This window comes from Bison bison, unplaced genomic scaffold (assembly GCF_000754665.1).
Source record: "Bison bison bison isolate TAMUID 2011002044 unplaced genomic scaffold, Bison_UMD1.0 scf7180017864260, whole genome shotgun sequence".
Taxonomy (NCBI): Eukaryota; Metazoa; Chordata; class Mammalia; order Artiodactyla; family Bovidae; genus Bison; species Bison bison.
In genome coordinates this window covers 6,257,481-6,275,528 of record NW_011494832.1, presented here as the reverse complement: position 1 = coordinate 6,275,528, position 18,048 = coordinate 6,257,481, and the positions used below count along the sequence as shown (strand labels likewise).

The 18,048-nt window shown below is 35.0% G+C and overlaps 1 protein-coding gene across 8 annotated transcripts in view; it reads left to right on the top strand.

The window, feature by feature from the left end:
- The window catches only part of CACNA2D1 (calcium channel, voltage-dependent, alpha 2/delta subunit 1), a 530,781-nt gene that overhangs the window by 317,105 nt on the left and 195,628 nt on the right, over nt 1-18,048 (top strand). For all 8 annotated transcript variants that reach the window (XM_010848132.1, XM_010848138.1, XM_010848135.1 and 5 more), the window contains exon 5: nt 6,835-6,876. In XM_010848132.1, coding sequence (XP_010846434.1) covers nt 6,835-6,876 — 42 coding nt within the window. The remainder of the gene's footprint in view (nt 1-6,834; nt 6,877-18,048) is intronic.

Here is an 18,048-nt window from a genome sequence, read left to right as displayed (position 1 = left end):
TATGCAAGCATTTATGGATATGTGCATTTTGTTGTTATTTTTACTCCAGAATTTCTAATAGTTCTTTATAAGCTTGTGATAGTCATTTATCCATTGTCTGTCCATTCAGTAGCTCAGTTGTGTCCGATTCTTTTGACCCCATGGACAGCACATTTTCTTATAAATCTCTTCATTTATCAGATTAAAAATAACAGCTAGTATTTTTAATAATACCATTATTTTTAATAATACCATTCTGTTATACGGAATCTTTGAAGAAGGGACTTTACATGAGTTAAATCGACTCAAGCATAATATGTGATCTAAGAACATAAAGTTGTAAACATTTACTTTAATTCATAAGTAATTACCAGATAAAGCTAATAGATAAATTCTATGGATATTCCTGATTTTTATGTTTCAATTTGTAAAACAATAGCTTATAATTTGTAGGGGGCCCATACAGGCACTCTGCTCAGCACTTGATGTCAGTTCTTTATTGTCTCTTATACATAATGTGAATCAATGTAGGTTTATCACATGATTTCAATCTAGTGATCTGGGAACAGATCTCTAAATGGACCTGTGCCCATGTTTTTCTTTTTTCTCTTTATAAACAACATTTTCATCATTCCAAACCCCACACAGATATAATGACATAAAATTTTTTTTTTTTTTTTAAGAACCACTGTCTTTAGTGCTTCAAGCTACTTTTAAGCTATCTTTGGAAACTTCACTTACATTCACACCACCTCCCAAACACACACAAAGACACACAAAATCATATACATTCTGTACCCCCAACTCACCAAAACATCTTCCTAAGTTGTTTTATTCACACAGTGCTATTCACACACCAGGGCTGCTGGTTATCCCATCTCATGTACCATGGTTGATTTGGGCACAGTCAATAGTAGTGGTGTGTCTGGTTGTATGCATGCATGCGAAGTCACTTCAGTCATGATGGACTCTTTGTGACCCAATAGACTGTAGCCCACCAGGCCCTGGGATTCTCCAGGCAAGAATATTAGAGTGGGTTGCTAAGCCCTCCTCCAGGGATTCTTCCTGGCCCAGGGATCAAACCCATGTCTCTTATGTCTGCTTCACAGGCAGGCTGGTTCTGGTTACCAGGTCAAATTGTTACTACGATATGTTAATCAAAAAAATTTGAAATTTAAATGATTTGAACTAAACAGTGTGGTTCTTGTTTGGCAGGAATCATTAACACAACTGCTTTGTAACATAGAGTATCCTTTATGTTGAGCTTTCCTGGTAGATCAGTGGTAAAGAATCTGCCTGCAATGCAGGAGATGCAGGAGGAATGGGTTCTGTCCCTGAATCTGGAAGATCCCCTGGAGGAGGAAATGGCAAACCATTTTAATATTCTTGCCTGAAGAATCCCATGGACAGAGAAGCCTGGTGGGCTACAGTCCATAGGGTCACAAAGAGACATAACTGAGTGAGCACAGCGCGCGTGCATGTGCGCGCGCACGCATACACACACACACACACACACACACACACACACACACACCCTTAATGTTCATCCTACTGACTTCATATTTGGAAATAGAGATAAAATGAAAATGAGTTGTTTTTTTTTTTTTTAAGTGATTTAGCAGGCGATAGAGTTGCCCCCAAATTTTCATGCTGTGGATCATATGTAGAGTCAAGTGTATAACCCAGAAAATAAAATTAGTAACTTGGGCAGGAAGTTAACATCTATTTGAGTTTTAAATGTGTCATATATTTCAGATATTGGCTATAAAATCCTAATATTTGGTTCGAACACTTAAATCTTATCCTTGGCAACATCTTATTCCCAGATTGAAGCTTTGTGCTTATGGTTCAGGTTTTTAACATGAACTATTCATCAGAGGCTGCCTTTTATAGGCAAGTAGCATGCAAGGTACTGTCATTCACAGTATGTTTTTATGATGGAATGGTCTATCTTGTCCAGATTGAATTTTTGACTCCCAGATAAACTAAAGTCATTTATCTGTCAGCTTGCTAGGGGATGTTTTAAATTTCAGTAAACAGCGGTATTGTATTAGCATGAACCATTTGGGTAAATTTGTTTCAAGGAGATAATAAATAACTAAACTACTTGGTTAAAAATCAGAAACAATTTGTTCCTGTCATCTGGTGGTGCTTAAATTAGGAAAAATAACTCTCTAAAGGTGTAACTAATCCATGAATCTAGTTTGAGGCTCTTGCTGGCTTTATCTATCAGATTGCACATAATGCACTGAAATCCATGGATATCCCCCGTGTTTGGGTGTAAAATATCTTCTAAGATGATGTTATTTATAATTTGCACGAAAATGTTTAACTAGAAGGATAGCAGGGAAAGAAGATGATTCAATTCTATAATCTGTGCCAGCGATAATTAGTTTATATACTATAGTTTTGCAGTCTTAAATGATACTGATATAACTGTGTACCTTCTGGAAAAGGGACTGAAAGAATTTTGAGTGATAGGATAGGTAAACGATTTAGGAAGAAACATACATACACATGTGCAAACACGCATGCTTGAGTTGATCAACAGAGGAGGAATGTCTCAAATACCTGAAATTCTTAACTCTCACCTGTTTTAATATCTAGGAAGGTTTTGTGTTATATGGTGTTACCATCCATGTATGATAAGACATATTCTTCAGTTATAGCAGATTGAAGCAACTGGCCCAACTGCCTCCACATCTTGTCACATGTGAATCAGAAGAGCCAGAACTTAACTCTTAGGTCAGGGTTAATAGTCTTCATCTTTGTTTCCCCAGCATTTAGCACAGAGTGACGTCAGAAGAGTACTGTTGAATGAGTGGGGTGTGTGGCGTCATCTCTTGGTCATGAGACCTCAATATCTTCCTGTACAAAGTCTAGGTGAGATGGAGGCAGAAGCAAGGTAAAGGGAGAAGGAACTCAGCTGATTGATACTCTTGCCTCTCCTCCAATTTCCCCCACACAGACCATTAACTATTAGCTGTTTTTAAACAATATCTTTCCCTAATTTTCTTTTAGCATAGAGTTCATTTTAACCAAAAGTTTTCCCTATGTAAACATCAGGACATAGAAGTAGGCCTGATTCACTGTGAATTGTCCTTTACTCCTGGAAAGTGTCCTTTAACCCAATCGTCTAAAGATTGTTTCTGGATTATTCTGGTAATTCAGTGATTTATGTGATTTGATTTCAGATTGATTTAGTTTAATGTAGCTGCACACATCTGAAAAAATATATATTTATATACACACACACATATATATAATAGCAGAGCTAATATGTACCTCTATGAGGCAGAAGAGATGGCTCTAAATGAATGTGATAAGAAAGAGAATTAAGATTATCATTATTAAAATTATGATTTTTTCTCATCTATATTCAAAATTATTATTGAATCAAGAACTCTGAAATTACGCAAACAAAAGCCACAGTAAAGCAAATCACTGCAATTTTCCACAAGAAATTCTGATGAATTACGACCTAAAATGTGTTTTATATAGTTACACAATTGAAAGGTCGCATGGATATTTGCCGTTTATTTTAGCATCATGCTGCCGTGTAGGTGGACTAGGTTGACAGATTAAATACAGAGTTACAGTTTTCCCAAGTCCTGATGCCCTAGGGTGATTTATCTTTACTAATGTTGATCAATTTAGCTTTTCTGTTAGATAAAATAAGGGAATAAAGCAGTGTTCATGCTATCAATGCAGAGTCTGAGGTTTGAGAAAGGAAAGTGTACTTACAAAGATTAAAGAAAAGCTTCTGAGCCAAAAGCAATGTCACGTTTATTGAAGAGAAGAAATTTTGTTTTAATACAGTGGACATAATCAGTTGCACATTCCACTCAGGTCTGTGTTCTCTAATTGAAATGTGACAGCCTGTCTAAGCATATGTGTTTGATTAAGTACTTCCGAGATATGTTGTTGTCATATAAAAAAGACACACTTGTTTTTCTTTGCATTTATATTTTGACCAGCAATCTTGATTCCAGCTTGTGCTTCATCTAGTCCAGCATTTCTCATGATGTATTCTGCATATAAGTTAAATAAGCAGGGTGACAATATACAGCCTTGATGTACTGCTTTTCCAATTTTGAAAAGACCCTGATGCTGGGAAAGATTGAAGGTGGGAGGAGAAGGGGATGACAGAGGATGAGATGGTTGGATGGCATCACCGACTCAATGGACATGGGTTTTAGTAAACTCTGGGCGTTGGTGATAGACAGGGAGGCCTGGCGTGCTGCAGTCCATGGGGTTGCAAAGAGTTGGACATGACTGGGGTACTGAACAGAACTGAACTGATATTTTGACCGTGTTAGACTTATAAGGAAAGAGCTCCTTAAATGTAGAAATATAAAATACTTAGTCACAAGAAGTACTGATGTTTAGCATGTAGTATTACTTTACGCATAATATGTGTTGTTTTCAGTTTGCTTAAAAATTTTTTTTAAAAAAGCCAGGTTTGGCATTATATGTCTTCTGATTTCCAGAAAATTGTCTGTAAATCCATACATAAAAGTTACATACAGTTAGCAATACACATTTTTAATAACAATTTTAGCAGCAATATACAGCTTTATAGGTTTTATATAAAGTATAATACAGTAACAAAGGAAAAATACTGAAATTCTCAAAAAGATTTTTCTCTATTTTAATTTTTATTTCAACTTCAGTCACAGTCTATCTTAATAGAGTCAAATACTTAGCTTGAGTTGAAACTAGTGTTTCTTTATCACACCTTACCCTCTTCTAAAACTGTGTGATACTCTTCATCTTGTATATATAAAGTAAATTCTCTTTGTTACTGTGACCACATGTCACACATAAGAAAAGATTTTAAGTAATCATTGTAGTCCATTAGCTCTGGTTCCAAGGATTAAGTGTAATCCTAGATAAATGAATTATTTTATATAGTTATCTGAACATTTTATTTTACCTAAAAATAGAGGTGGGTATCTTTAACTTACTTTGTGTCTTTCTTGGCACAGATGTATTTACAAATAGGTATTGAATGAGTGTTGAAAGGATGCTACTGAACTAGGTGAAATTTAATGCTATTTTACCTTGTTTTCCACATGTTCCAATTTGGTAAATATAAGTATTCAGTTGGCAAACATAATATCTAAAATGAAGTAAACATATTCAGTGTTTTAACATTTGATAGAATCCACAATCTAAATTGAAAATTGTCTCCTAAGTATAAATTACAAGGCTCCATGAGGGATCAATAAACTAGTAATTGGATTTGAGTCTCAGGAGAATTCCAAAGATTCTCTTGATTTATGTATGTGATGAGTTCTGATGTGTATTTTACCTTTGTTACAAACCTAATGCTATAAGTAGGAAATGTTCCAGGATATAGAAGTTTTATGTGTGTGAAAATTCTCTAGCTACTTATTCTTTTTGAAAAAACTAATATTAAATGGTAATTTTAAAAATGTTAATGATGCTAAATGAAATTAAAACTCCCATGTTTCATTCAGTATTACAAATCGTATATTCTTATATTTATTTATGTAGTATTTGGTTGGTTATTTGGTCTTCAGAGAGATCTGTATTTTATAAATCTTCATTATCATAGTATGTTTCTCAAATCAAAAAATAGGCAGAATCTGTGACCTGCCCAAATCAAAACAAGATCTCAATTTTTTTCTTCTTTTGGAGATTATAATGTGCATTCATACACTGAAGCTATATGAATTCCTGCTGAAAAGAGACAGTTTTAACTTTATCATTTATTCTGAAATCATGACCTTAGAATAATTTTGATTATAAAAAATCTATTACATCTTTAAGAACTATTAATTTTCTTTAGAACATACTTTAAGAAGCACTAATTTAGTCTGTTTTCCCCAAGTAATTAAACAAAATTCTATCAATTGTGTTTTTGTTAGTCAAATTTTGGATTGTCCTTATTTGTAAATGTTTAAGAGACAGAGAAAAGTACACTTTTACATGATACTCAAAATACAAAAGACATACAGAAGATGAAGAATATGCATCTACAATCATTTCAGGAAAAGAAATAAAAAAGAAATCAGTATATATGTATTATTTTTAAATTGCATAGAACTAGACTTGTAGATAGAAAGAACAAGAATGTAAAATTCCTTGATAGTTCTTTGATCCACTTTCCTTTCCATTTTTTCTCTGTAACACAATTTATGTCCATAATTTATACTTAAGACATATTCAGCAACATTGATAGCTAGTAAAAATGTCCACACACATTCATTCTTGAAAAGTTAACACTCATTTGCTACTTTAGTAGAATATGAGACCATTTGAGTGTCGGATTATCTGATATTTTTGCTGTCTAAATTCACAGACAATCTTGATTCCTTATCTGAGTCTGCTGAAGAAATTCCTGCCAATATCATGCAGTTACACTTTTCTTCAAAGAATAATTTCAACACTTGATATATATTTTTTAAACGTCATGGTTTTAGCCAAATTTTAACAAGCCAGTTATTCACTTGTCTAGAATTATCCTATCTATCATTTCATGATTTAGGTGAAAGAGACAGAGAGAGAGAGAGAGTGTGTGTGTGTGTATAAATTATTGTGTTAAGGATTTTTCAATTTTTTTCTTGACAAATTGACCTCAGATTTGCACTGAGATATTTTGCCCCATTACAAGATGTGGTTTTCTAATGTCACTGATATAGTGTTTTAATATGTTCTTGTAGAAAATATTGGCTAATATTTATGCATCTTTGTGGAATATATCATAAAAGGAATACTATGTGAGGTTTATTATTTCATATGTGAATAAAATATGCTTAATGTTTGCTCCAATATGTTTTTAAGTTTTTAATCAAATCAATAAAACATTCCTTTTTCCTTTTTTTATAGAGCAATGAAGTTGTGTACTACAATGCAAAGGATGATCTTGATGTGAGTATTAAAAGTTTTACATTACATTACGGGCTAAACTTAACTAGACTAGGGTGAATGGCTTTCTAAACAATCTGACCATGAAGTATATTTAGTTGGATTCATGTTCCCATCCAGCTTTAAAATTGTAGTTGCTTGTAAGCATTAACACCTATGTACATTCAAACTGTTTTTCTTTCATCTTAGGCATGCTACAGTTAATTCTGTGATCCAAAAATTTCATTGTAGTCTTACGTATTCTTGAAATCCTGCTAACTTCATCAGGTTTGCTGGAGATGGGCCATTTCATGTAAAATTTTTAAGAATTTGTAAACAATTGTAAGATAATATATTTTAAAATTCATTATAACTTTGTTGGGGTAGTTTAAAGTACTTTAGATATGTTAATAGTATTGCTCTTTTAAACCCTTAGATGGTGAATGAAAAATGAACTGTGTTTTATGATTGGTATATTGGTTTAGCTATTACAGAGAGACTGAAATATGCTAAACTGAAAATGCTAAAGCAAAACAAAAGATTATTCCTCTCTAATGGCACTTTCTGTGTGCAAGGCCTGATAGAACAACTCTCTATAATCCAGGCCCTGCAAATCTTTCGCTCATGATTTTTCCTTTCCTCAAAATAGCTTTTCCATCTTATGGTCCAAAATGGATGCTGCAAAACCCACAATGATATTTGCATTCTGTCATCAGAAAGGACTCAGATGGCACTGAAGGTCATATTCTGGAAATCACAGAAGACGCACTGTCTGTACCTGTTGTCTACTACTTAATTCCTAGTGTTACCTGGTTGCCAGAAGATGTGCAGTGTAATTCCCCGTCCTCCTCCCACCTTCCCATAAGCATGTAGACAAATAAAATATAAGGTTCCGTTACCAAAGAGAGAATAGAGAGAATACTAGTTGGGAGTTAATTAGTAGTTTCTATACTTAACTTCAATTTGCGCTTCCTGGCATATTGAAGTTAGTGCCCACATCTACCCGTCAATTGAGTGACTTCTATCAGTTCAGTTCAGTAGCTCAGTCATGTCTGAATCTTTAAGACCCCATGAATCACAGCACTTCAGGCCTCCCTGTCCATCACCAGCTCCCAGAGTTTACCCAAACTCACGTCCATCGAGTCTGTGATGCCACCCAGCCATCTCATCCTCTGTCGTCCCCTTCTCCTCCTGCCCCCAATCCCTCCCAGCATCAGGGTCTTTTCCAGTGAGTCAAGTCTTCGGATGAGGTGGCCAAAGTATTGGAATTTCGGCTTCAGCATCAGTCCTTCCAAAGAACACCCAGGACTGATCTCCTTTAGGATGGACTGGTTGGATCTCCTTGCTCTTGAGGAGGATCTCTTCTCTCAAGAGTGTTCTCCAACACCACAGTAAACTTATATTAATATAGTCAAATTCTTCAACTTGGAATGGAGCAAAAAATTCTCATTTATAGTACAATGATTATAACATTTTGTGCTATGTTTAGTATTATTTAGTTCTTAATGCATATGTTTTGATCACTGTGACCACAATGTTCTCTGCAATAGAAATATATAGTCCTTATTTTTTTAATAATTTATTTTTTATTGAAGGATAATTGCTTTACAGAATTTTGCTGTTTTCTATCAGACCTCAACATGAATCAGCCACAGGTATACATATATCCCCTCCCTTTTGAACCTCCCTCCCATCTCCTTCCCCATCCCACCCCTCTAGGTTGATACACAGCCCCTGTTTGAGTTTCCTGAGCCATATAGCAAATTTCCATAGGTTATCTATTTTATACATGGTAATTAAGTTTCCATGTTACTCTTTCCATACATCACCCGCTCCTCCCCTTTCCCCATGTCCATAAGTCTGTTCACTGTGGCTGTTTCTCCATTGTTGCCTTGTAAATAAATTCTTCAGTACCATTTTTCTAGATTCTGTATATATGCATTAGAATATGGTATTTATCTTTCTCTTTCTGACTCACTTTACTCTGTATAATAGGTTCTAAGTTCATCCACCTCATTAGAACTGACTCAAATGCGTTCCTCTTTAAGGCTGAGTAATATTCCATTGTGTATATGTACCACAACTTCTTTATCCATTCATCTGTTGATGGACATTCTAGGTTGCTTCTATGTTCTAGCTATTGTAAACAGTGCTGCAGTGAACAGCGGGATACATGTTTCTCTTTCAATTTTGGCTTCCTCAGTGTATATGTGTAGGAGTGGGATTGCTGGGTCTGTGGTGGTTTTATGCCTAGTTTTTTAAGAAAATGAAAGACAGTTAAGAAGTGTTAGTAAACACTGAACTTGGATATTCACTTTAGGACTTTTAGTGGTTATACATTTTTTTCTTAAGATTATTGCTTATCAGATGAAGTTGGACTTATATAGATGATGAAATTAATTCACCCTCACCAAACATTTTGCAATATATGGTTGGATTTAGTTGGTTCTTATCCTCCAACTTTATATGTGTAATGATATTTTTATTTATCAAATGTTTGTACAATCATAATGGCATTTTGTTTTAATTTGAATTGGCTTACCCCTCACTGTTATTTATTTCACTTTTCTATGTACCAATTTAGGGCTTCCCTGGTAGCTCAGTCAGTTAACAATCTGCTTGCAGTGCAGGAGACCCAGGTTTCATCTTAGGGTTGGGAAGATACCCTGGAGAAGGAAATGGCAACCCACTCTAGGTCCTTGCCTAGAAAAGCCCACAGACAGAGGAACCTGGCAGGCTGCAGTCCATGGGGTCATAGAGAGTCGGGTATGGCTGAGAAACTAACATATACCAATTTAGTTTCATGTTTTTATTGCTCAAATTCCACAAAGCCATATTCATTATGAAAAATTGGCAACTGGAGATTATATGATGTGAATTTATAATCTCATACATCAATATCTATAGCTAATGAACACAGGAACTAATTGGAATGCTAAATATTGAAATGGTGTTATCAATTAATAAATTTGTCCTCATATGTTTGAATGGGGTATAAATATCTGAGATCTAAATACGTTTTCTATTTTCTGGAATAGTTATATATTTAACCTATGAGTGGATTTTGAAACCAAGGGGCTGAAATCTTGCCAGTAATGTGAAGCTATAGAAAATAGGCCAGATTTAACTGTAGACATATTTTGATATGCTGTTGCCTTTGGATGTCATACATTCTCCAGCTTGCCTCAATTCCACTCTCCTTGTTGTTTTATTCTCTGTCTATATCACACATCTACACACATAAAAAATAAAGTAGAATTGCCTTAACATAATACAGGGATAGAATCCTCAGCACACCAACATTTAAGGAAAGGTCTTGAAGGCAGGGTATGGTGTGTAGAATAAAAGTAGATAGAAATGAGGAAAAAGTAGCTTTCATAATAGAAGTAAATCATATGTAAAAGCCCATAACTTAAGTTTATGTTGAGTTAAAGACTAATTGTTCCTATTTTTCTTCCATGTTTGTTTTATTTGTCCATCACCAATTAAGATTTGAATATAAAGAATGACATATTCAAGTGTAATCTATTGGTTTTGTTCATTATAATGATGACACATGGCCTCACTTAAAGGTAAAGCAAGCATTTAAAGCTGATCAGTTATCTCTTTGGAGTGTAACTTTCTATTAGCTACATCTGAATTAGTTTGTGGAGAGCTGTCACGTTGTAAGCTTTTCAAGGACTTTGATATAAGACAGTTCCTCAGGGGCATTTTATAATTTCCACGCTACTCTAGATCAATGCTATTTATATTCACCTTCTGGGTATAAAAATAAAAACTTAGTGACAGCCAGATTTAGCTAAAGTGGTGACTGAGATAAGGGTAAAAGTAATGTCCCTTAGGATTGTGTAATATTATATAAAAACTATGACTATAGTCATTCACACAGATTTTTGCTTTGGAACTTCAAAATGTAAGTATTACTGGGCTAAATTATTTGGTTATGTGGTTAGCCACAATTCTCCTGGTAGACATAAGTTACATAAGGTATATAGCCGTGCTAGAAATGTAAGATAATAATTTCTGTCCCTTGTGCTAGTTATATTAGCATATTCTCACCTCTAATTACCTGATTATAATATCCTACAGTTTTTGTGCTAAGTATTCTTTAAAAACTAATTCAAATACTACCTACTCTTGAAGCCTGCCTTGGTTTTTCTAGATAGCAAATGGTATTTCCTTCTTCTGAGTACCCTAAATAACTTGCTACACATTTTTGGTTTTAATGGTCTAATACCATACACTATAGTATTTTTAAGTATTTTTATATGGGGATAATCTTTATTAAATTTTTGTGTCTTGAGATAAGGGTCTTACTCATTTTCTCTCTTTAATGATTTAGAGTAATTGTTGACATGATGCTATTAAATTGGATAGTTGATTGTGTGCTTCAGTTCCCCAGTTGCTTACATAGCATTCATGAAGATTGTTTACTTTTTAGGTGGTGCTGTATTTGCAAAGTAAATAGGAAACCCTTTGCAAGCATGGTAGAAAAAAAAAGTTTGTTTTGCTTCAAGGTTGGGTGGAAACAAAATTAAGAGAGGATTGGCAAGACTGGCTTTGACTATGGACTGTCTTTGAATTAATTTTTTTTTAATATAGACATTTGAAGATGGGATCAGAGTGGACCTTGTTCCTTCCTGTACTCTCATGTGTTCCTTCTTCCTGTTAGCCTCTGGTTCAGTCATGAGGACTAAGTAAAGACAGACAGTCTGCTTTGCCCTATGTCTAAAACTGATTCAAGTTGAGAATAAGAGTTAGAATATTTGTAGGCAGTTACTACAAGTAATATAAGATCAGAAATTTTGGTTCTAAGACTGAAGAGATCTGATAGGCTAAGTTTTTATGAATCTTTATGAAATGTGAAATCAAGCCTATTAGTCCATTGAACTAAATTTTGTCTAATTTTGCATTTAATAAAAGTAAATTGCTGAATTTCATTTTCAAAGAGAATACAGCATTAATGTGCATAGAATGTTTTAATGTAAGATTAATTTTTAACTTTTTATCAGGAAAAGTGTTTTAAATATAAAGAAGAAAGAATAGTAAACCGAGTCTCCATAGTTGCTGTATCTAGTATTTGTATAAATATTTTAAGATAAAATAGAGATATATTTCACTCCTAAATTCTTCCATATGAAACTATTTTCCCCAATTAATAACAATACATACATGTATAATTACTATCAGTAATTATACCTGTAATTACTATCAGTAATTATTATCAGTACATTGTTATATGGAGGAAATAGAGTATGATACTTAAGAGACTTTATTCCAGAGTTCCACTGCAAGCATTTGAATCCCAGCTGTGCCGTTTTCTAGCCTGGTGATTTGGCAGTCACCTAACCTCTCTGTTTTTCCCTCTTGGCTTGAAAAATAAAGGTAACAGTGATCCCTACCTCATACAGTCACTGTGAAAATTAACATTCCCTGTCTTACAGTAGGCAGTCTAGAAATATTAGTGAGTGTAATTTTTAAAATGAGTAATTATATTTTTACAATACATTTAATATTGATTTGAAGTGATTTTAGTTCCACATGGGGAAACATTTATGCATGTGGGTGTGTTAACAATAATTAAAGAGTACTAATTTGAGTTATTTTATTGTTAAGAATATCCTTATATTTGTGTGAAAAACTTAAGAAAATGCTTAACAAAATAAAAATTGAAATAGAATCCTCTAAAACACATTTAGAAATGCATGTGACTGCAATGCAGAAATTTGTTGTAAAGTCCTTGTGAGTGGTATATATCCCAATTAGAAAAGATAATTAAATGTCTAAATAAAATGGAAAATAGCTAACAATGCAACAATTAGTTATGAAATTCCACATTCAGGTTCTCCTTAGTTTTGATGGGTGGAGATACCACTATGCCAATGAGGAACTGCCCTCTCCTTAGTTTTGAAGTTTATTTAGGTTCTTAGAGACATCTGTCCCAGTAAATCCTTAACTTTGCTAAAGGTTTAGCGAAGTAGATTCTGCAGAAGGTTTGAGTTGTGCTAGCATGCAGCACTGTTTTCTTAATTCCCAAAGCAAGCAAAGAGAAAGCAGATCATTGCAAACCCTTATTAACCTAATTCGAAGATCTATGTTTTGGACTGAAATCCAAATGAAATAAATTCAACCCAGAATTCCCATGTCAATAAATTAGGTTGATTTATTTGCTACATTTTATTTTATTGATTACATTAAAAATGTGACCTATCTGGGACATTTGGCTAGTCTGCTGAATTCCCTTGCATATTTATGTTGCTATTTATTTTCTTACTGGCCTTGTCTAACGTTAAAATTAATCCCAACCTAATGTCCTTTCTAAATGTCTTTTTAAAAGGCCAATCATTCATTTTATTTTATGGAAATATCAGTCTGCTTCTAGAATGAATCAAAAGCGGTATGTATCAAACAATGATGAAATATGTTCTAATTATTAAAGAAGGAATCAAAGTCTAGGTTTCTCTCTCTCTCTTTTTTTAAAATTATCTGATAGTATGTGGCCTTTATTTGAGGCTCTGCTAATGATTATTGTTGAATCCTCATAGGAGATAGTATAGAGATAGAATATTAATTGCTTTAGTAAAATAAATGGTATAATCAGAGTTGCCTTTTTTCTGTGTGAATCCAAAATAAATGGTTTGAATATTTTCAATGCTGTTTGTTTGGATTAGATTATAATAATAGTTATAATTGTATTATATAATATATATAAAATAATAGTCACTCAAACATGTGTTAGCTTAATGGACTTCCCAAGTGGTGCTAGTGGTAAAGAATCCGCCTGCCAGTGCAAGACGCATAAGAAACTGAGTTTCATCCCTGGGTTGGGAAGATCCCCTGGGGGAAGGCATGGCACCTCTCTCTAGTATTCTTGTCTGGACAATCCCATGGACAGAACAGCCTGGTGGTCTACAGTCCATAGGGTTGCAAAGAGTGGGCATGACTGAAGTGACAACATGCATGCGCATACTTACTCTAAACTAGGAAATAAATGCTTTGTAGGTAATGTTATCATTCACACTCATCTTTTGTGGCACATACTATTATTTAAATAATTTTCAGAAAAACCAAGTGAAATTTAGTGAGCTGAAGTGACTTGTCCCCTATCACATATGTGTATTTGGAAGAGCAGAGAATTGAATGAAGTGCAGTCAGAGTGATGCACAGCAGGAGCCACGTGTCACTGTGCTGTGCTGCCCTGCATATGCCATGGGCATCCGCGGTGCACAGGAAGGACCCTGTGATGGAGCTGTTATAAATCAAGATTTTCAATTAAAATTTTTGAAGATGGTTTTGATTTAAAATTTTAATTTATTATACCTATCCATCATTCTTTCCATATTTAATTTTGATGTATATGGCTTGTATTTATCCAGCCAGCTTCATCCTTGACTGTTATTAACAGTGACTTGCAAGTAGGCAAAATAAAATCTGTGATTAAAAAAGATGGTTAGACTTTAAATCAGAAATCTTCACTGATCTGATCCATCATTCCCAGTGGTATTTTCCATGAACACCTTAAAATGAATGCATGCACCTTTGTGTGAAATATAGCCTTATTAGAATTCCTGGGAGGGGGAACTGTTAAGACTGATAATAAGGAAGATTATTTCAGGTTCTGTTTCTTGTAGGAATAGTGCCATGTGTTTTTGGTGCCTTCTTCCAAAAATTGAGTCTGGTTTAATATTTTTGTAATGCTTTGTACACTTGTGTATGTGCTGGTTTTGCAAGGATAGTTAAAACATTGGTCCTAAGCTGCTTTGGAGTGGTGGCATGCATAATTCTCTTTCAGATTCCACATGTCATATTCTTCCTTTACAGAAGGTAGTGTATGGTGTATTTACTTAGAACTCACTGAATTAAGTTTGGAAAATTTGGTGGTATTATGTAGGCATTATCTATTCACCCTACCTACAACATTGGGTAAATAATTATGGGGACCGGATTGCTTTGAATGATATCTTCAACCTTTTCTTGCTTGCATATACATATCAGTTTAAAAAGATCACCTATTTACTTATAAATTATATGTAAACACACACACACAAACACACCTGAAATGATATGCTGAGAAACCTCCCAAGCGATTTCCAAATTTTTAAGATAACTGAAGTTTTATGAAGTGTTGGTTTAAGTGGCATTTCACAATAAGAATTGCCAGAAAAAAGCAAAAAGTTTTATCTAGATACTTACTTGCTAAATGCCTTTGATTATGATGACTTTGTATTACCACTGGAAATACCTCAGCAGGCCATATGAACACAGGGATTTGTTACTAATATAGTACTAAGAAATCTAAACCCATATTTATAATAATCTTCTTGATAATGTTAGCTTTTTTGACTAGTTTACTGGTTGAATTAATTGAATCACTTTTCTATCTGGTAAGAAGAGCTAGTGCTGGCAATGGAAGCATCATCTCTGTCATTCCCTTTTTGTTCAGTGCAACTTCCATTACTAGAATTTCAACTTCAGTCATTATTAATTACAGCTGGTAGCACATATGGAGTAGGTTGTAGCTAAGAAAATAGTAAGTAAATTTACACATCAGTTCAATTCAGTCACTCAGTCATGTCCGACTCATTGCTACCCCACGGACTGCAGCACGCCAGGCCTCCCTGTCCATGACCAACTCCCGGAGCTTACTCAAACTCATGTCCATTGATTTGATGATGCTATCCAACCATCTCATCCTCTGTTGTCCCCTTTTCCTCCTGCCTTCAATCTTTCCCAGCATCAGGGTCTTTTCAAATGAGTCAGTTCTTTGCATCAGGTGGCCAAAGTATTGGAGTTTCAGCTTCAACATAGTGCTTCAATGAATATTCAGGACTGATCTCCTTTAGGATGGACTGGTTGGATCTCCTTGCTGTCCAAGGGACTCTCAAGAGTCTTCTCCAATGCCACAGTTCAAAAGCATCATTTCTTCGGTGCTCAGCTTTCTTTGTAGTCCAACTCTCACATCCATAAATGACTACTGGGAAAACCATATCCTTGACTGCTGCTGCTGTTGCTAAGTCACTTCAGTCGTGTCCGACTCTGTGTGACCCCATAGATGGCAGCCCACCAGGCTCCCCTGTCCCTGGGATTCTCCAGGCAAGAAAACTGGAGTGGGTTGTCATTTCCTTCTCCAGTGCATGAAAGTGGAAAGCAAAAGTGAAGTCGCTCTGTCGTGTCCAAGTCTTTGAGACCCCATGGACTGTAGCCTACCAGGCTCCTCCATCCAGGCGATTTTCCAGGCAAGAGTACTGGAGTGGGTTGCCATTGCCTTCTCCTATAGCCTTGACTAGATGGACCTTTGTTGGCAAAGTAATATCTCTGCTTTTAATTATGCTGTCTAGGTTAGTCATAACTTTTCTTCCAAGGAGTAAGCATCTTTTAATTTCATGGCTACAGTCACCATCTGCAGTGATTTTAACCCCCCAAAATAAAATCTGTCACCTTTTCTACTGTTTCCCATCTATTTGCCATGAAGTGATGAGACCAGATGCCATGATCTTCGTTTTCTGAATGTTGAGCTTTAAGCCAACTTTTTCACTCTCCACTTTCATTAAGAGGCTCTTTAGTTCTTCTTCGCTTTCTGCCATAAAGGTGATATCATCTGTATATCTGAGGTTATTGATATTTCTCCCAGCATCTTAATTCCAGCTTGTGCTTCATCCTGCCCAGTGTTTCTCATGATGTACTCTGCATATAAGTTAAACAAGCAGGGTGACAATATACAGCCTTGACGTACTCCTTTTCCTATTTGGAACCAGTCTGTTGTTCCATGTCCAGTATTAACTGTTGCTTCCTGACCTTCATACAGATTTCTCAAGAGGCAGATCATGTGGTCTGGTATTCCCATCTCTTGAAGAATTTTCCACAGTTTGTTGTGATGTGATTAATACATAAAGTGTGCACTGAAAGTGACTTTGTAGGAAGTAAGCTCTCCTTTCTCCTGTTGTACCTGGAGGGTGAGTGATGACTTGAGACCAACTCACATACATTTAGTAAGGCCAGAGTAGATGGAGTGCTAATGTCACTCCATTTAGTAAATATTAATAACATTTAATTTTTCTTATTTACTCAAAATGGGTGTAACTGTAAGTTCAAATGTTTTTTTCCACCCTTCCTATGAATTCTTTTGGGGACCATGGACACATTGTATATTAAGTTTTATTTTAAGTTCTTCACAGAGAAAAAGTCTTGGTTGTCACTTGAGAGAAGTAATTGAAGTAATTCTACTTGTGAAATTGAAGTGAAAAGCCCAGCTAATATTCTAAGCTATGTTCACCTACACAATGTCTCTTTGACTGATTGATATCTATACTATGTTGTGAATGCATTATCATAAAATAAAATGAAAATTCTCAGGGCCAAGGGGTTTGGAAACCAAGAGACTCCTTTGGTAAATGCTTATTTATACCCACCTTCCATCATTTACATGTTTTTGTAGTTACATGACATTTAGGAAAAGAAAGGTTGGAAACAATTCACTTTAAGTTAAAGTTCATAGATTTCAGAATTATAATTTTCAGAGCCAGAAGTAGCCTTACAAATCTTATTTTCCCCTGTTTCTTTAAAAAGAGAAACAAACAAAAAAGCACCAACAAAAAACCCTGAGGAGCCATAGCAAGAACACAAAGAATTGGAATGAGAATGAGAAGCTGAATTCCTGACTTAGGTGCTGTCTGTAAATTTACTGGGCTGCTTCCAGTGTTTGTTCTTTCTTCAGATGGAAGTAGAAAAAGCATGAATTTGGGGAGTAAGAAATATAGATTCAAGTTGATTTATTCACTGAACAAATAGTATAAATAGGGCAAGCAGATACAGTTCTAAACAATTTGCCAGGTGCTAGGGCCACAACTGAACAATGTCAATGAGTTCTCTTGCCCTCGTGGTGACTATATTTTAGTGTAGTGAGACAGCAAACATGGGACAGATAAAATGGCTGGTAACATTCTTAAGAGGTGCTTGCTCCTTGGAAGAAAATCTGTGACCAACCTAGACAGCATATTAAAAAGCAGACACACTGCCAATAAAAGTCCACCATCCAGTCAAAGCTATGGTTTCTCCAGTAGTCATATATGGATATGAGAGTTGGACTATAAACAAAGCTAAGCATCAAAGAATTGATGCTTTTGAACTGTGGTGTTGGAAAAGACTCTTGAGAGTCCCTTGGACTGCAAGGAGATCCAGCCAGTCCATCCTAAAGGA